Genomic DNA, 19,581 nt, shown 5'->3' on the forward strand with positions numbered 1-19,581 from the left:
ACACGAGAGTGCTTAAATAAGTTCATAAGCAAACATGGCGCCCCCACCAGACTCAGACTAGATACCGGCAAGGATACAGAGGTGGAGATGACAAAACCATAGCTCCAGTGTGTACCTTGTCCGGGAGAAAAGACGTAAAAACCTTTGTCTTGGTGAAGGCACCCCGGTGTTTAGACAGAGACACCCCCCTGCCCCGGGAATTAGGTATCTGCTTAGCTTGGGATCCCACAGACAGGCGGACAGAAAGATACTGGACCCAGTCACACCTAATGCAATCTATCATCTGTATCAGAGGCCAGAAGTGGGGCACCACAGCCAAGTTTCTCCAACCCTTTGCCCTCTGAGACAGCGAGCTGCTGGGAGGTGGAGCCCAGGTCTTTTTTATTTTTAATATATATATTTTTTATTTGAAAGAGTTACACAGAGAGAGGAGGGGCAGAGAGAGAGAGTCTTCCATCCGATGGCTCACTTCCCAATTGGCTACAAGGGCCGGAGGTCTTCTTTCCAGCAGGCACCGTGTTGACATTCAGCGCGTAGAGATGCAACCAAGCCCTGCGTGTAACCAGCCTCAGGTGGCTCACCTGCTCAAGCCAACCGAGGCACCGCCTCTCTCCGCCTCCCGCGCTCCCGCCCCCAGCCTCGTCGCTCCGCCCGCGCTCCAAGATGCCCCGCCCCTCCGCTACGTGGTCGCGGGCGCGAGGCGCACGCCGATGACGCCAACAGCATGCGTCCGGGCGGCTGCCGACTGCCCGGCGTGAGAGTTGTGCACTTCTAGTTTCTTCCGGAGCCGGCACCGGGCAGCCACGGTCTCCAGGTCTGGAGGCGCGGACGTCACAGGCTGTGCAACATGTCGATGCTGGCGGAGCGTGAGTGTAGAACGCAGAGGCCCGACCTGGGCGCGAGGGTGAAGGTGCTGGGTGACCCGCAGGACGCCCGGAGGGGCGGGCACGTGGGTGGCCGGCTAGCAGCGAGGCAGGGGTATCAGAGGCTGGGCTCTGGCGATCCGATCTCTGGCTCGCCCCGAAAGTCGACCCGCCGGTCTGCTTTCTCTTTGACTGCGAGGTCCCCTCGAGACCTGTCCGCACACTCAGAGCTGGGGCGCGTGCGGCGGGTTCCAGAGGAAGTCAGGACCCCGGGTCCCGGAACTGGCCCTGCCTCCTTCGGTCGTGGGGACACTGGTTGAGGCTTCACTTCCCCGGAGCTCAGCTTCTTCAGCATAAAAAACGGAGGTTGGGTTAGAGGGCTCGCTCCAGGCAGTGAAATCCTGTTGTTAAAGACGTGTTGGACCCAGAAAAAGAAGCTAAAGGGTTAGAACCACTGGCACAGGAAATTAGTATTTGGGGGCGACAGGGAGGCAGGCAGGTGGCGGCGGCGGTGCAGGCTTAAGGCAGTGATTCTAAGACTGTGGCAGTTTTGGTTTGGTTAGAATTGTTCCATAACTAGCGGTTTAGCTTCAGCATCCCATACTGCCTCAGTGTGCGTTTGACGTTTAAACTCCGCTTTCTGGAGAGAAGTCCTTTAACTCCCTTCTGCACGATAGCTGAAAGTAAGGTTGCTCACCGCCAGATGGCAGTCTTGCTTCGGCCGCAGAAAGCTGGCGCTTAACTTTCTAAAGCGGTGTAGCGAGCCCTGTTAGCAGGCCAACAGCAGCCGTACGGGGGGTTTTGTGAGATAAGTGTTCTCAGTAGCCTATTAGGTAAGGAACCACCTAAGGACCAGGAGCACCAGATGAATGAAATCGGGCTCCGTCCGAAATTGAGATTCAGGAGAAAGTGATTTGCCTCAAGTCATTGAGTTGAAAAGTGGCAAAGCTGATGCAGTTGTGTCTATATTTTTACATTCTAGCCACTAAGACCAGCGATTTTCTCTTTTGAAACGGGAACTCATAGGAAGGAATGTGTTTTAGATGGTGACCCTGTGGGCTGTTATTTCTTCATGTCCTTGGTGAACCTTTGCTGGGGGCTTCATTTAGCCTGCGTTTGCAAACATTGGCTCTGGCTCTGCTGTTCATTTATGTGTGTTTCCTTGATGGTTTCTCTGATCACTTTCTCCCTGGATTGGCTGAAAAACTAATGAAGTGGTTACATGAACACAGTATCCGGTGTGACGTGCTATTTGTAGATGTTAGTAAGTCAGATTGCACGCTCTTGAAGAGGGTTTTTCGGTTCTCTTCTCCAACTGTTATTCCAAGTTTTCCAAATTTTTGTCGTGATGATGTATAATCTTCTGAGTTGTCTTTTTTCATAATTTTCTGAATTTATTTTACAGCATCCCCTGCGATAAGATGTTTAGGATTGGTGTTTCTATTTTATCTGTTATGCAGGGGAGAGACTGAGAGCTCGCATCTGCTGGTACTCTTCAGATGCTGGGGCCAGGCCAGGCCCGAGGCAGGAGCTGGAAACCCAGTTCAGGGGTCCCGCATGAGTGGCAGGGGCTCAACCCGAGCCATCGCCTGCTCCTTCCCAGGTGTATGTGCATCAGTAGGAAGTTGGAATCAGGAGTGGAGCATTGTCCCAAATGACAGCGTTACTGCTGCACCGAACACCCAGCCCTGGTGTTCTCATTTTAGAGGAAATAGAAACATTGCAGACGCGCGAGTTCACTGCCCAGCAGTTAATTCTTCTCTGATACCTTATAAAACGTGTCATTCTGTAATTCAAGTTTGTATTCTATTTTTTTCAGCTACTTAGCATTAGACAATGAACATTTTCCCCTCATTAAACATGCTATGTCCTTTGCATGTCTCCCACATGGGGGAAGGGGCCCAAGGACTTGGGGCACCCTCCACTGCTCTCCCAGGCCATAGCAGAAAGCTAGATCAGAAGAGGAGCACCTGAGACTGGAATTGGCACCCATATGCGATGCTGGCGCTTCAGGCCAGGGCGTTAACCTGCCCTGTGCCACAGTGCCAGCCCCTAGCCTGTGTTTCTTTAATTACCAGATGCTGTTTTGTTGTCTCTCCCATGCGTAAGACAGGAAATAAACAAACTTCCCCCTGTGTTAGGCAAGAATTTCATTTCTCACCTTCAAATTGTGTATGTAATTTGCTGTTTTCGATCCAGATGGTGTGTTGATAGTTCTTTTTTCATATACGCTCCTTTTTAAGACCAATTCCTGACACTTGCAATCAATACGTTTCTAATCAGACCACAACACTAATGAGTTTTGTTGCTCTTTGCCTTAAAATTTTATGTTGCAGTTTCCTCAGTCTTGAATGTGTTTTGAATAATTTTTCAACAAGAACACATCTGTGATATATATTTTGAGTTCTTGAATATCTGAAAATGTCTGGAAAAATAAGAAGACGCCTGTCCCTGGCTCTTGAGATGCAGAGCAGCCTTGAGAACGAGCTTGGTCTTTGCATAAGCCATGCAGTACCAGGCACGGAGTGACTGAAAAGTGATGTCCCTTGCAACTGCTGAATGGAGGCTTAGGTACTGGGGCCACCCTAAATGCATCCCAGTTAGGACTCCGAGTAGGAGGGATTCCTGCCAGAGCACAGTTAAAAACATCATCCCAAATCTGTGATTCAGGACCCTCCCCGGGGCCAGTGCTGTCTCTACACTGCTGTTCCAGGTTGTGTGGGAGTCTGCAAGGCCACCCCCACATTCACTGACTTGCTGGTCACATGGCTAAGATTCATAGCTGAAGGGTAACAGAGCAACATCGGTGCAAGCCCAAGACAGGTGGGCACAGCCCACTGGAGACCAGGCACAAGCTTCCAGAGTCCTCTCGGAGTGGAGTCACACACCATGTACTTGATGCCCGCAGGAGCAGTCTGTGACAGTACATGAGGAATTTTGTCAACCAGGGATGCTCACTCGACTCTCCATGTTCAGAGTTTTTTCCAGGGAGTGGTTCACGGAGGCAGTGTTGGCCTGGAATGTACCCAAATTCTAGACTTCCAGAAGAACAGGTGGTCAACATAAACTGAATTGCTCATAAAAACAGGCCACTCGCATCCATTCTGTGAATGGGGAACACTTCTGAAATCAAGTTCCCAGGAAAGGGCCAGCATTGTAAGCAAGGCTCTCAAAGGGTAGAAGTCAGGACTGCTGTGTTAGCTCTGTCCCATAGCTGAGCACAGAGCAGACCCTGGCACTGGAATAACGAGGCACAGGTAAAAGGCAGTCCAGTTGGAAGGGACCAGGGATTGTCTTCTTGCTAAGAATTGTTTTCCTGGAAATGTAGGTGACACCAAAGCCAGGACACACCCCTGGGAAATGTGGTTCCCGTCAGAAATCAGGGCATGGCTGCCTCACCCTCCTCTGGGAGGGTCTGCATCTGCATATTTGCATGCTCTATTGCTTCTTTTTTTTTTTTTTTTTCTTTTCTTTAAGATTTATTTATTTGAAAGACAGAATTACAGGGAGAGGTAGAGACAGAGGTAGGTCTTCCATTTGCTGGTTCACTCCCCAAATGGCCACAATGACAGGAGCTGAGCTGATTTGATGAAACCAGGAGCCAGGAGCTTCTTCTGGGTCTCCCATGAGGGTCCGGGGGCTCAATGACTTGGGCCATCCTCTACCGCTTTCCCAGGCACATTAACAGGGAGCGGGATCGGAAGTGGGGCAGCTGGGACTTGAACCGGCTGCCCATGTGGGATGCCTGCGCTGCAGGCCAGGGCTTTAACCTGCTGCGCCACAGCGCTGGCCTGGCCCTACAGCTTCTTACTTTAACGCAAAGCTCCTCCTCCTTTGGTCGCCAGTGTCTCACGGAAGTGCTGTGGACTGTTAGGAACAACAGTAGAGGATGGGCTTGGTCATTCTCAACCCTCTGCCTTAGACAAGCCTCAGAGTGCCCGGACAAGCACTGTATGGAGACTTGAACACTGGCACACCCATAGCCAGCTACCACGTAGGACCCTGGTCATCGGCTAGGCAGAGCTCCGCAGACGTGCAGCGGCAGGGCCCGTGTTGCGCCGCCTATTTGCCCACATGAAGCGGTAGCTTACCCGGAGGAGCATTTCTGGGAGACCTTTCCCTAGACAACGCCATAAATTTGAGTCCAGCTTGTTGCTTTTAAGTGGCTTTTTCTGCCTAACGCTGGTAAAGCGTGTCTTATTCTTGCTAGGACGTGGGTAGTTAGGGGCCTCTGATTTTACCTGTAGCACAGTGAGTCCCTTTGCCCAGAGGACATGCTGTTTTTTAATTATGAGACTGCCCAGGAGCAGGCTGTCCAGAGTGAGGTGGCGTGCTTACACTGAGGCAGGAGGCGAGTGAGGATGATGCTCCGCCTCCACGTTCTCACTTGGCCGTGCTTGGCTTTGAGGGCTCATATTCTTGTTTTGTGAACTTTTTAGATTTTTTCTGTCTGCCATAATTTTCCTTCAGACTGCAGTGATTAACTTGAGACCCTATGGTCTGTTATTTATATACATAGAAAAAAAGTGCTTTAGCTGTGGTGTAGCTTTTCCCCAAGCTGTGACGCTGGCATCCCATAGGGTATCAGTCCAACTCCCTGCTAAGCACCTGAGAAAGCAGTGGAGGACATCACTTTGGCCCAAGTGTTCGGACCCCTGCACCCATGTGGGAGACACAGATGAACCTCCTGGCTCCTGGCTTCAGCCTGGCCCAGCCCTGGCTGCTGTGGCCACCTGGAGAGTGAACCATGGATGGACGATCTCTCTCCGTCTCTCCCTCTCTCTCTAACTCTGCCTTTCAAATAAATAAACAAATCTTAAAAACAAACAAACAAAAAAAACCCAAGGAATCCTAATCCTGAACATCTGTCCAGGATTAATATTTTCAAAAAATACTTTGATGGGGACCGGTGCTGTGGCATAATGGGCTAAGCCTCCACCTGTGGTGCCGGTATCCCATATGGGCACCAGTTCTAGTCTTAGCTGCTCCTCTTCCAATCCAGCTCTCTGCTATGGCTTGGAAAAGCGGCAGAAGATGGCCCAAAGGCCTGAGACCATACACCCACGTGGAAGATCCAGAAGAAACTCCTGGCTCCTGGCTTTGGATTGGCCCAGCTCCAGCTGTTGTGGCCATCTCAGGAGTGAACGAGCAGATGGAAGACATTTCTTTCTGTCTCTTCCTCTTTCTATAGCTTTGCCTCTCAAATAAATAACATATTTTTTTAAAAAAATGAAACTCATACCAGTTTTTTTTTTTTTTAATTTTAAGATTTATTTATAAAGGCCAGAGTGATAGAGAGGGAAAGACAGACAGACAGACAGATCCATCTGCTGGTTTACTACCCAGATGGCTGCAACAGGTGTGAGTCAGGCCAAAGCCAGGAACTCTGTCCTAGTCTCCCACATGGCTGGGAGGGGCCAAGTACTTGGGCCATCATCTGCTGCCGTTGGTTCACCCTCCAATGGCCGCCGCGGCCGGTGCATCGCGCTGATCTGAAGCCAGGAGCCAGGTGCTTCTCCTGGTCTCCCATGCAGGTGCAGGGCCCAAGGACTTGGGCCATCCTCCACTGCACTCCCGGGCCATAGCAGAGAGCTGTCTGAAAGAGGGGCAACCGGGACAGAATCCGGCACCTCGACCAGGACTAGAACCCGGTGTGCCGGCGCCGCAGGTGGAGGATTAGCCTATTGAGCCGTGGCACCAGCCTAGCTTTTTTAATAGAATTATATTCTCTTCTTTCTTTTCTCCCCATTCCTTCCTGTCTTTTTTATTTATTCATACATTTACTTGTGTATTTATTATTGAGCGTCTTTTCAGGCAAAACTTTTTTCCTTTTTATGTCTTGAAATGATACATAAGAAAGAAAGTTATGAAAGCAACCCATATGAGGAAACTGTTGTCTAATAGGAAGCACAGAGGATGCATATGTAGCCATAAAGCACTAGAATTAATTAAGAGCCAAAAAAGAAGCATAATCTATACTGGAAGTTCAGGGAATAAATTATGGGATTTGGGAGCATTTCATTGAGAAGGGGATATTTGTAGCTTGTGTGTATAGAAGATTGAGTTGACTGTCCCCAAAATCATAGTGACTGTTTACATTGTGGATTAGGAAGACTTGTAAATCTTTGAAGTCAGTAGGACCTTGGTTTGTAGAAAGGGTCTGATTTTGCTTGGGGACACGTTAGGCAGATTTCTTTCCTTTAGCCCTGTATTTTTTCATCTGAAAGATGGAGATAAAATTATCTCCCCTCATTGGGATACTTTGAAAATTGAATCTAATGTAAGTACAGCCTTTGGCACATAATAGATGACAAGGAATGTAGCTACGATGCTGGTGCTGTCCCTGATGAGGACACTGGTGTCGACAGTGCTGTCTGTTGCTGCCAGTGACCTACTGTGGAAGGCTCAACGGATAGTATACCGAGTGTTTATTTTGCTTTGTCACATTTATAGGAAACATTTTACTTTTTCTTGTAAGGTCAGTTTGTGTGTTGAGTGACTAAGGAAACCAGGAGACATGACCCAACCTATCAACATTCCACTCTGTGCTGACTCTGACACCTGTATCTAATAGGACATGTCATATTTTATGCATGTGTGTGTGCCTGTGTTATGTACATTTGTGTTTGTGATGACACACTTTCTCATTTACAGGTCGGCGGAAGCAGAAGTGGGCTCTGGATCCCAGAAACACAGCATGGAGTAATGACGACTCCAAGTTTGGCCAAAGGATGCTAGAGAAGATGGGGTGGTCTAAAGGAAAGGTATTTAGGAGGAAAATGGGGGGGGGGGGGGATTGAGCCAATCAAAGAGATTAGACATCCGGAGAAGATATCCCTAGGAGACTGGGAGGAATTTATGTTTTGGATCAATAAGTAATTTTGGAGAAATAAATTGTAGTCCCTATGTGATGATAAAGTTGAACATATTAGGGTATTTCAGAAAGATCCTGGGAAAACGGAATGAAAAATTTTCTCTTCTCTTCTCTTCTCTTCTCTTCTCTTCTCTTCTCTTCTCTTCTCTTCTCTTCCATCTCTTCTCTTCTCGAGCAAATAGTCTCTGGAATCCATGTGTGGGTTTTCATACTATGCATTTCCATGAACTTTTTGAATACCCTTCTAAATGTCAATTCTTATCATCTAAACTACTGTGATGAGCATCTTGTTTTTTAACAAAAGATTTATTTATTTGAAAGGCTGAGTTAGAGAGGCAGAGGCGTGCACGCACGGGGCGGGGGTGTCTTCCATCCGCTGGTTTACTCCCTAGTTGGCCGCGATGGCTGGAGCTGCACCAATCTGAAGCCAGGAGCTTCTTCCAGGTCTCCCACGTGGGTACAGGGGCCCAAGCACTTGGGCCATCCTCCACTGCTTTCCCAGGCCATAGTGGAGAACTGGATTGGAAGTGGAGCAGCCAGAACTCGAACCAGCACCCATATGGGATACTTGCATTGCAGGCCACAGGTTTTACCTGCTACACAACAGTGCTGGCCCCAATTAGCATCTTTTAAATTCATTGTACGTGGCATCATACCCAACTATCAGAGTTTTATATTGCTAAGAGTGATGGCTGTTCCCCACTATAAGTAGATTACATGTCTTCTCCTTTTTCTCACATTCCATTTATTGCTGACTCAAATAAGAACTTCCGCTATCTCGACACCTAAATGGTTCTTGTCAAGGTCTGTAGTGAACTTGTTGTCAAGACCAGCAGACCCCTCTTTGATCTCATAGTGGTCACTCCATTAGCAGTGTTGGAAATAATAGCCTGCTTTCTCTCGGAAACACTTCTGTCTTGGCTTCCACACACTGCCCTCTTTCCTGTTTTGTTTTTGCTTTTTTCTTCTCCGTGACCACGCTGGCTCTTGTTCCTGCAGAGCTCCCCTGTGTTCAGCCCCAGGCCAACTCGAGTGCTCCGTTCAGGTGGTTCCGTGCATTCCTGTGCCATGCTTGGAATTATCTGACGCCCGTGAGCTGGCCCTTTTCTGTGTCTGGTCCAGTTGTGTCCTCTGTGCACCAGGCAGAGACCTTTTCCTGGGGACGAAGTGTCTCAAGGGTGTCATTTTTATTGTAAAACCCTCCATCTCCTGCATCTTTTCTGCCCCAAGTTTTCCCCATTCTCTCTAGAAATACTCACTTCAGGACAGAAAGGAATTCTGCTGTCTCTCTACGGACTCTGCTCTTTGAGTTTCTGCATCCCTGATCGTTGTTCTGTATCCAGACACTGCCCTGGTCCAGTCACTGTCATCACCTGTCCTTAGCCCCGCCCCTGCCTCTCAGCTGCTTCTCTGCTTCCTCTCTTTTCCTTCTCTGGTATCATAAAATAGCCAGAATGAGCTGTTTGTTTCTTTGTTTTTGGTCTTTTTTTTTTTTTTTTTTTTTTTAATTTATTTGAAAGTCAGAGTTACACAGAGAGAAGGCATAGAAAGAGAGAGAGAGGTCTTCCATCCGTTGGTTCACTCCCCAGTTGGCCGCAATGGCTGGAGCTGCACCAGTCTGAAGCCAGGAGCCAGGAGTTTCTTCCAGGTCTCCCATGCAGGTACAGGGGCCCAAGGACTTGGGCCATCTTCTACTGCTTTCCCAGGCCATATCAGAGAGCTGGATCAGAAGTGGAGCAGCCAAGACTTGAACCGGTGTTCATATAGGATGCTGGCATTGCAGGCGGTGGCTTTACCTGCTGCGCCACATAGAATGAGCTTTTAATCTCTGGAGATTAGATCATGTCATTCCCACTTAAAAATCTAGCAGATTCCTACCTTAACTTCCCAGGAAGTCCCATCCTGTGAGATCTAGCCCTCTTTATTCACTTCGCTGAAGCCACCTGGGTGCCTTTGCAGCTCTCCAGTGCACCAAGCCCTTTGTAGAGCCCTGCACTGGTTCTTCTCCTTACCTGAATTCCTTCTAAATGCAGGAGTGGTCACTGATGCAGGCCACTTGGAGTTTGGCCTCCTTCCTTCCTCTGTGTCATTTTGTGAAATTAATGGAGAGAGCCATAGACGCCAGACCTCCAATGGGCTTCTCTTTGTTTTACAGCAGTGGTCTGCTTCCGAGCACCTGCAAGGGGCATGCCTGTGTAGTGGTTATGTGGGCCTTGTGTTTGGTCTCCGTTTGAAGATCTGGCATGTGTTAGTAAGTGCCTGCTTGGTGTTAATAGACACGTTACCTTCGAAGAATCCACTCGACTGAGTCTACCCGGAGGGCCAGGCTGTGCCTCACTTCTAGATGCTTAGTAGCTAGCTGAACAGTTGCTGAAAGCAGGAAGAGGGAATCTCCCTTTCTAGCAGGTACAAATGCTAACTTTGTGTTTGATCTCTACAGGGCTTAGGGGCTCAGGAGCAAGGAGCCACAGAGCATATTAAAGTTCAAGTTAAAAATAATCACCTGGGACTCGGAGCGACGATCAATAATGAAGTGAGCAACAGGGTGCCTGCTGGGTGTTTGCCTGCTTGACTGACTTTGGTTTTGTAAATACTCACATTGATGAGCAGTTTTAACCATGCAAGTCTGCATAGTCCATGCTTTGTGTCACTGAGAGCCCCAGCTAAGCTGATTCTTCATTATGTCTTCTGCTTTCACCTTGCCTTACTGTCCTTGGGGATGCCTTACTTGCTCATGACTAAGAGACCCAGGTTAGTTTTATTGCTAAACTTGGCAAAAAATTTTCTTTTTATAGAAATAATTGACTTCAGAACAGAAAGGAACTTTTGTCTTTACCTGTGTACTAATATTAGCTCATATTATTGAAAGTGGATAATATTTTGTTTTGAAAGTATTGCAGGAAAGTGGTGTTTCCTGTCTGTCTGGCTCTGACTTCAGGTGTTCAGCAGTTGAATTTATTCACATTTGTTCTTGAACATTGAAACTTCAGAAATGTGACAGTATAATTAAAAATTAGTGGCCTACCATGCTTTCCACTTTCAGTGTCACTGTTGGCTTTAGAAAGTACGAAAGCTGAAAGTGTTCTTCCTAAATTTTTGCAGCCAACAGAATCTGGTAGAAAATTGGGAGCGTTATTTTAGGTAAGCTGAATTGTTCTGATCAGTTAAGCAGCATTGAGTGGATTGGTGCAGTGTGGATTTTCTGCTTCCAAAGAAAGAATTTGTGTACGGTTGATTTTGAATGTAGTTTTTGAGAGATAGATAACACAGAATACTTATTTTCTTTGGAGATCCACATTCTTTTATAAAGTCAGATTCTGTTTATTGTAATGAACTTACTAACCAGCCACCATATAAATGTGTGCATATTGATCCAGAGGACATAGTCCTTCCTCATCCCTTCACCAGAGTTTACAGAATAAAAAATTGGAGCTGATGCAAATAATTAGAATTGTGTAAAATATTTTAAGTGCTATTGAGCAAAGAAGAGAGTGTCTATACCTCTTACTGCTCTTGCCCTGGGAACCACATAGTTTCCCCAAATGGGAAAAAGGTGGGAATTTTATTTTAATATTTAACACATAGACAGCCTGTTGGTTTTTGACACCAAGTTGGATAAGTCATCCAGTTTTGAAATCAAGGCTTAGGCTTCCAAGTAGCTCCTTTTTAATGTTGATTTAGGTAAGTCACATTTCTTGAATTCATTCAGACTTTTCAAAGAGCATTTTAATGGACCATTAAAAATTTTGTATTAACTACCAGATTTCCTTTACTCTAAAATATGTCCTCTCTCAGTCATTCTAGGGAAACCACAGGTTCCCATTCGTTCCTTTTTGGTATTTTCAGGACAACTGGATTGCTCATCAAGATGATTTTAACCAGCTCCTGGCCGAACTGAACACTTGCCATGGGCAGGAAACAGCAGGTAGGAAGATGTCATGTTGTTAATCATCAGGTTTACAGGATGTAATCTCAGTGTAAAATATTGTTATCAACTCTTTTTTTCTTTTTAAAGATTTATTTATTTATTTGAAAGTCAGAGTTAGAGAGAGAGAGACAGAGAGAAAGGTCTTCCATCCACTTGTTCACTCCCCAAATGGCTGCAGCGGCCAGAGCTGCGCCAATCTGAAGCCAGGAGTCAGGAGTTTCTTCTGGATCTCCCATGCGGGTGCAGGGACCCAAGGACTTGGGCCATCTTCTGCTTTCCCAGGCCATAGCAGAGAGCTGGATTGGAAGTGGAGCAGCCAGGACTTGAACCGGCATCCATATGGCACTGCAGGTGGTGCTTTACCCGCTACGCCACAGTGCTGCCCCCTGTCAACTCTTTACTGTAAGCAGCCTGAGTGTGAAGGTGAAGCAGTTGAAACTATTACAAATGCTTATTTCTGTTTGTATTTTAATGGTGTTTTCATTGAATGAACTTTTAGCCACAACAAAGGTTTTTTCCCCCATTAAGAATTTGAGCATGGCAAGATAAATCCATTTAGTTTATACCTCAAATTTGATACAGTTGATCTTTCTACGAATGCTTGAATATGACCAAGAAAATGTTTTTAAAATGCAAAGCAAGAAATAGGAAGAGGACCTTTAAACAGTAGCCTGTGAAGGCTTAAAGGAAACCCTGTGCTCCGCAATTCAGCCCAGCAGACTTTGTTTCCATTTGAAATTCCCGGAGGTGGTTCAGGTTGCTCAGGAACAGTCAAATTTGTTGCAAAGGGCTCATTGTAGACTTTCTATTCCCAAACTGTAGGAATGGAATAGAGAACCTTGCATTTTGTCTATTAACTTAACAGAAAGGCAATACCATTGGGAGAGGGAAAGGGCATGGATGGTCTAATCTCCCGTCTCTGAAGCTGTGGCCATTAGATGTGATTTTAGAGTGTAACAGAAGTTTTTTCTCCCTGGCTGTTGGGAAGGAAAGGATATAATTTTAATTAATTCCACTGCATATTCATAATGAAGTCTAGACTATTATTTTTTCTGCACTTTTTTTTAAATGTGGTAAACTACACATCATGAAATTTACCACCTTAACCATTTTACTGTGGATGTACTTGGTGCTGGTGTGGTGAGGATGTGACACTACATGACCATCACTGTGACCTGGCACGTTTACGTCGTCGTGCTGCCGCTATCACTGTGTGCACAGAGCTCGTCATCTTGTGAAACCAAATCTCTGTACCATCGAACGGCAACTCCCCCGGCCCCGGCCCCACTCCCCACCATTCCCCTTTCCGTCTCTACTGACTGACTACTCTAAGAGTCACACAGTCTTGGTCCTCCTGTGACTGAGTTATTTCCCTTAGCATAATGTCCTCGAGGGCCATTCGTGCTACAGCACGTGTTCCTTGTTAAGGCAGAGTAATATTCCATTTGGTAGTTCTAGAATACATTTTGTTTATCCATCCATCCATCAAAATACACTTGGATTGTTTCCACCTTTTATGAATAATACTGTGAACTTGGATGTGCACATATCTCTTTGATGTGCTGTCAGTTCTTTTGGGTATGTATCTAGGGGAATTGCTAGATCATATCATAATTCTATTGTTAATTTTTAGAGGAACTGCCATACTTTTTTTTAAGGTTGTTCATTTAATTTTTTAAAAGATTTTATTTTATTTTATTTATTTGAAAAGGAGAGTTCCAGAGAGAGAGAGAGAGACACAGTGAAAGCAATCTTCCATCCACTGGTTCACTTTCCAAATGGCCACAATGGCCTGGGGCTGGGCCAGGCCAACGCCATGAGCCTGAAACTCCAACCAGGTCTCCCACATGTGGGCTGGGACCCAGACACTTGGGCCATCGTCCTCTGCTTTCCCAGGTGCATTAACAGAGAGCTGGATTGGAAGTGGAACAGCTGTGACTCATTTGTGATGACGGCAGTGCAGGCGGCCCTCCCATACTGTTTTCTCTGGTGCTAGTGGCTGGACCAACAGCGTACAATGGTTCCAGTGTCTCCAGAGCCTCACCAGTGTTCGTTATCTTCTGTTTTTTTAAACCATCTTAATGAGTATGAGATGGGGTCTTATTTTAGTTTGATTTGCATTTTTCTGTTGATTAGAGATGTTGGGTCTCTTCATATTCACTGAGTATTGTATATCTTTTTTTTTTTTTTTTAAGATTTATTTATTTATTTGAGAGGTAGAGTTACAGACAGAGGGAGAGACAGAGAAAAAGGTCTTCCATCGCTGGCTCAGTCTGGGATTATCCAAAGTCAGGAGCCTCTTCTGGGTATTAGATTTGAGTTCAGCAAACATTTAGTGGGATTTGTACAAGGAACTACTTCAAGCTTGAGCACACACCGATGCATAAGACAGTCCTGCATGGGAGGGAGCTGGCGGGATATGCTGGTCATTGTGTGTGCAGATCACAGTGCGGATGTAACTGTAGGAAGGCTCACTGCCTCGCCGTGTGTGGGAGTGGGCCCACGGAGTGCTGGGGCAGGTGCTGTGTGTGTTTTCCTGCACCTCATCAGGCTTCCTCGGAAATGTGTAACCTGGACTGCTTTTCTCATCCATCAGATAAAGATTTTGAAATTCCCCAACAGTTCTATGTGTGGTCCTATATGAAGGGTGGTAATTTGTTAGCAAAACTGTAAGGAAAATGTTTTGTGAAAATATTGAACTCATATTAGAAAAAGCAGAATATCTGAAGTAGTAAAACTCAAGGATGCTTTTTCTTTTTCTTTTTTTAAAGATTTACTTATTTATTTGAAAGGCAAAGTTACAGAGGCAAAAAGAGAGAGGGAGAGACAGAAAGATAGAGATCTTCCATCTGCTGGATCATTCCCCAAATGGCTGCAACCATCGGGACTGGGCCAAGCTGAAGCCAGGAGCCCAGAGCCTAATCCAGGTCTCCCACGTGGGTACAGGGGCCCAAGTAGCTGGGCCACCTTCCGCTACTTTCCCAGGCCATTAGCAGGGAGCTGGATCAGAAGTGGAGCAGCCGGGACATGAACCGGTGTTCATATGGGATGCTGGCACCACAGACCACAGCTTAACCCATTGTGCCACAGCACCCGCCCCTTTGTCTGGATTTAAATCCTGGTTCTGACTCTTACACCTGCATGTCTGATCCTTGGTGTCCGCTGTGGTAATAGTGTGGCAACGGTGGTATCCTCCTTGGGAGGTTATTATGAGATCTGACTACACTGATCCATCTAAAGTGATTCAAACCTGCTAACACATCGAGGGACTTTGAGTGCTAGCCGCTATGATCGCTACTATTATTGTTAGAATTTGCAAGGCTCAAACTCTAAAATAGAATATTTCCCCGATTACTATCAGTAATCAGGATGATACTGTCTCCAAGTAAGGAGTGATACTTTCTTTAAAAATTTTTATTTATTTTGTTTATTTGAGAGAAGAAACAAAGATCTCCCATCCACTGGGTCATTTCCCAGATACCTGTAGCGGTCTGGCTGAGCCAGGCCAAACCCCAGAGCCAGGAACTCAGTTCAGTCTCCCATATGGGTGGCAGGAAACTGAACACCTGAGCCGTCACCGAGTGCCTCCCAGGAAATGTGCCTTCCACATTAGGAAACCAGAGTCAGGAGCAGAGCCCAGACTTGTCCCCAGGTACTCCCATGTGGGATGCGTGTATTCCCACTGGTTCACTACTGTGCCAAATGCCCATCCCCAAGTGACACTTTTAGGTACATGGATTGTGGCTTCATTTTGGTTAAGCTTTTCCTAGTGTCGTTAACAAAATCAAAAGGAAATTATGCTTTCTCCCCAAATTAGTCTGTTTCAAAAACAAAAAAAGAGTGCGTAAGTAGCATTTGAAATCCCTATACTACTGATGGATGATCTCCAGTGTTACAAAATGAAAAAGGAAGATGAAAACCAGTATTTGAAGGCATGCGTTTGTAAGATTAAAACTAGAGAGGAAATAACATGTGGGTGCTCTGGTTCTCAGCTGGGGGTGCTGTTGGCAATGGCAGGAACCATTCTGATGGCCACGCTTGAGGATCAGTGAGACCAGGGATCCTGCACAACATCCTGCAGAGCCCAGAGCGGCCCCTGCAGCAAAGCATTGTCTGGCCCACAGGTCAGTGCATCGCTAGAATGTCTGTACCGTCTGCTCTGTGTACACACAGGATAGTTCCCGAAATGATCCTTAAGAACCTGGAAATAATGGTTGCCTCTAGGGAGAGGCTCTGGGTGAGAGCCGAGCCTGGCTTTTACTGTAGTCCCTTTGTGCATTTATAGTTCTGTCCCATGCGCATTAGGTACTTAAAATCATTTAAAATTGGTTTTAGAGCTTTTTCTTGGTCGCATTTACCAGCCACTTCCCATGCTTCCCTCCTTTGCTGCAAAGCTCAGCAATTCGCCCCTTCTCTTCTCTGTGTTTTGAAGCGTGTGAATGTCAGACGTGCCGCTTAGCTGCTCAGCTCCTTCACTGCTGCTTTTAGACACACATGCAAAGGGAGAAAGGCCCCAGGTCAGCTCACCGCGCAGCACCCTTGGCCAGCCATGACTGTAATGCCTGGCTCTTGGCTTCGGCCTGGTTCAGCCCTGGCCGCTGTGGCCATTTGAGGAGTGAACCAGTGGATGGGAGATCTCACTCTCTCCCTCCCTCCCTCTCTATAGCTCTTTCAAATAAATAAATACATCTTTAAAAAAAAGTACATAGGAAAACATATGTATTCAGTTTTTTTGCACCAAAATAAACCTGTCTTAATTCCATTTTCTGTGAATTTTTTGAAGTACCCTCATATAAACAGTATTCATTTTTTCTAAACAGATTCAGACAGCCAGGTGACCTTTGCCACCACCATATCATGGAGGAGGAAACTTCCCCACCTGGGACCCTTTCTTAAAGCCCCTCCCCCCCACACCCCCTGCCCACATCTCCCCCTCCTCCCTACTCTTACACAGCTGCCTCTGTACTCCGCTTGGTGTCATAACTCCTAGTACCTGGTGCGCTGAGTGAGAGAGTGCTGTGCAGCGGTTCAGGAGAAGAGCACGGGAAAGCCTGGACTTCAGGCTCGGTGAAGAAGGGGCCTGGGATTCGGTTTGCAAATGGGGAGAAAAGGGAGTGGATTTTCAGTGTTTTTTTTGTAATTGATGGTGATAGCTGGAAAGTTACTTCCTTCTGATCTGATGGTGTCCTGAGCACTGTTTGTGAGAGACTCCATTGCAGGTTGTGGAAGCCCCGGCACAGGACAGGGCCCCATTGTCCTGCCTGTGCTGATGGTTGGGGCTGAGCATTGGCTGCAGGAAGTGCAGTAGGTGGGCTATTTCCAGGGACCCAGCAGGTCCCTGTGTTATTTGTTAGGAAGGCCTGCGTGCCTAACAGATTTCAAGAGGTATTACCTGTTCTCACTCAGTCTTGTTCAGAAGTTAATCTGTACTGGTTCAGTTTTCTTTTTCTGCCTGGGGTGTACAAGTGTCTTCATTAGTGTGAAAGCTACAGTTACTAATGCACAGATTTCAGTTCCCTCTCAATACCACTAGAGGGGGCCAGTCGCTCTGCAGCCACACCCACGGGATAGAGATGCTTGCATTTCCAACTCTAGCCAAACCAGGCCTTTTAAACTGCCACCCCCAAGTATTGAAGGAAGCATTTAGAATATTCCTTTAAGGGACAGCCTGCTCCAAGGAATGAACTTGGGGACCTAATAGACCATTTTTCTGCTGTGTCATCTAAGGTAGATTCAGTGTTTTTATCCAAGTGGATTTTTGGTCATAGTCATGCATTGTACTTATATTAAGTCTGAAAATTAGGTGGCCTAATGAGCTAATAACGTTTTTCTGCTGTAATAATATTTTCAGTTCCTTAAGATTGCTGACACAATTTTTTGGTTTGCCTGTTGACTAAGCAGGGATTCCATACTATCTTCTTCGTAGTCTTGTGAAGATTTTAGAGATAACTCTCTTCTTTTTTGGGTCATGAAAATCATTACATTCTTTAAAATTTAATTTTTTTAAAGATTTATTTATTTGAAAGGCAGAGGTACACAGAGAGAGGAGAAGCAGAGAGAGAGAGAGAGAGAGAGGTCCATCCAATGGTTCACTACCCAGATGGCCGCAATGGCCAGAGCTACGCTGATCTGAAGCCAGAAGCCAGGAGCTTCCTCCAGGTCTCCCACGCAGGTGCAGGGCCCAAGGACTTGGGCCATCTTCTACTGCTTTCCCAGGCCATAGTAGAGAGCTGGATCAGAAGAGGAGCAGCCAGGACTAGAACCGGAGCCCATATGGGATGCTGGCGCTTCAGGCCAGGGCATTAATCCGCTGTGCCACAGCGCCGGCCCCTAAAATTTAATTTTTAAAAGTTCCCCTGTCTCACTTAGTTATCCCCTATGACTCAACTTAACCTTTTGGAGAACTTTTCATTTTAGGAAACGTCTGTTAACCTGCATCAGATATTTTGTTGCTTATGATCTTACTCATTTCTGGAAGTAAACTGGGATGCTAGGAACGTGTTATTTACAAAGGTTGTTTTTAAGGTATGCATCTTCACTTTTTTCCTTTGTTATTGCTCACATATCCCCTAAGAGAGCTTTGAAAAACAGTGTGCCCTCACAGTTTTAGACTGGCATCTTGATGTTTGTTAAGTCATAGGTAAATAGTTGCAAAGAATATAATCCTGGCCTGTGGGGAAATAATGACATTTTAATATATAGCTATTATATCTCTGGATGTCTCCAGGCAACAGTAGGTGATATTTAAAAATAAACCATTACATCAGTTCTTCATGTCTGCAGTGGACACTAAATACCAAAGCCGTCTGATACTTGGCGCCGTCCATTCAGCGGCTCCCGGAGCAAGCGCTTCTTTAGCGGTCAGAAATGAGGAGGTGCTCCATTTCATAGGCCCATGGTATTTTCTGGTAACATATTTTGATGCTTGAACGTTTAAGAAACTGGTTATCCTGCCATGTTTCTCTGCCACAAAACAAATACATGTGAATATTTGTAAAACCCTGAGGCTTCAGGTGTAGAACGGTTGCCTTTGGGTTAGGCTGTCATTCTGTTTAGTAGATTGCAGTTAGTGAAGCCAGGCCGCACATCGTGCATTCTGAGCGGCATTTAGGAAACCGGGCAGGGCAGTCTCTGGCAGCGCCTGTCCTAATGAGGTGGCGGAGGGGCTGCCTCGGCTGCTCTGACGGGAGGCTGCCTCCCACCCACACTGCCCTGGGACCCTGACTGGAGGCTCTCTCCCGCCCACGCTGCCCTGGGAAGCGGGCAGTTGGCCTTCCCTTTGTATGGGAGAGGAGGGCAGTGGGAGAGGTGATGTGGACTGCTGCTCCTGTCCGCTGGGGAGCACTGGGAGGTGCAGAGAAGTGCTCAGGCGCCCCTCCACGGGCGAGTCTGCGGGCCCAGAGGGAACCTCAGTTCTGACAGCGGCTCTGCTGGCATGCGGGGTGTGCCCTCTCAGCTGCATCTGCCTGCTTCGGTCCTTCATAGCTGCTGCCTGCATGGGCCTTCCTCCGTGTCTGCCCTGCGCTAAGTTCCGGCGCCATGGCAGCTACCTTGTAGGGCTGTGGGAGAAGTATGAGAATGCCTGGACAGCCTGGCCCAGCGCCTGGTGCTGCTCGAGCTTTCTACTGGTGGCAGCGCCTTTAAGTTGATCACTTCCTGCACGATGCGAATATGCAACATCAACATTGAAAATCTTATTTGTTGGGGACGACGCTGTGGTGTAGCTGGTAAAGCTGCCACCTGCAGTGCCAGCATCCAAATATGGGTGCCAGTTCGAGTCCCAGCTGCTTCACTTCCAATCCAGCTCTCTGCTATGGCCTGGAACAGCAGTAGAAGATGGCCCAAGTCCTGGGCCCCTGCATCCATGTGGGAGACCCGGAAGAAGCTCCTGGCTCCTGGCTTCGGATCAGCACAGC

The 19,581-nt window shown here is 46.9% G+C and overlaps 1 protein-coding gene across 10 annotated transcripts in view; it reads left to right on the forward strand.

The window, feature by feature from the left end:
- Window positions 1-632: 632 nt before the first annotated feature.
- PINX1 (PIN2 (TERF1) interacting telomerase inhibitor 1) overlaps window positions 633-19,581 on the forward strand; it is a 93,976-nt gene continuing 75,027 nt past the window's right edge. For 3 of the 10 annotated variants that reach the window (XR_016229897.1, XM_089327211.1, XM_089327210.1), the window contains exons 1-4: window positions 642-866; window positions 7,518-7,627; window positions 10,178-10,270; window positions 11,584-11,662. Coding sequence is in view for 5 of the 10 variants with exons in the window: in XM_089327211.1 (XP_089183337.1) it covers window positions 848-866; window positions 7,518-7,627; window positions 10,178-10,270; window positions 11,584-11,662 (301 nt within the window). In the remaining 5 variants the exon portion in view is untranslated. Of the gene's footprint in view, window positions 911-3,199; window positions 3,435-7,517; window positions 7,628-10,177; window positions 10,489-11,583; window positions 11,663-15,657; window positions 15,790-19,581 lie in introns of those variants that run through there. The other 7 variants (XM_089327206.1, XM_089327203.1, XM_089327205.1 and 4 more) reach the window with 7 other exon arrangements.

The sequence above is a fragment of the Oryctolagus cuniculus genome, chromosome 2 (assembly GCF_051225735.1).
Source record: "Oryctolagus cuniculus isolate XC-2025 breed Fujian yellow rabbit chromosome 2, ASM5122573v1, whole genome shotgun sequence".
In the NCBI taxonomy this organism is placed as follows: Eukaryota; Metazoa; Chordata; class Mammalia; order Lagomorpha; family Leporidae; genus Oryctolagus; species Oryctolagus cuniculus.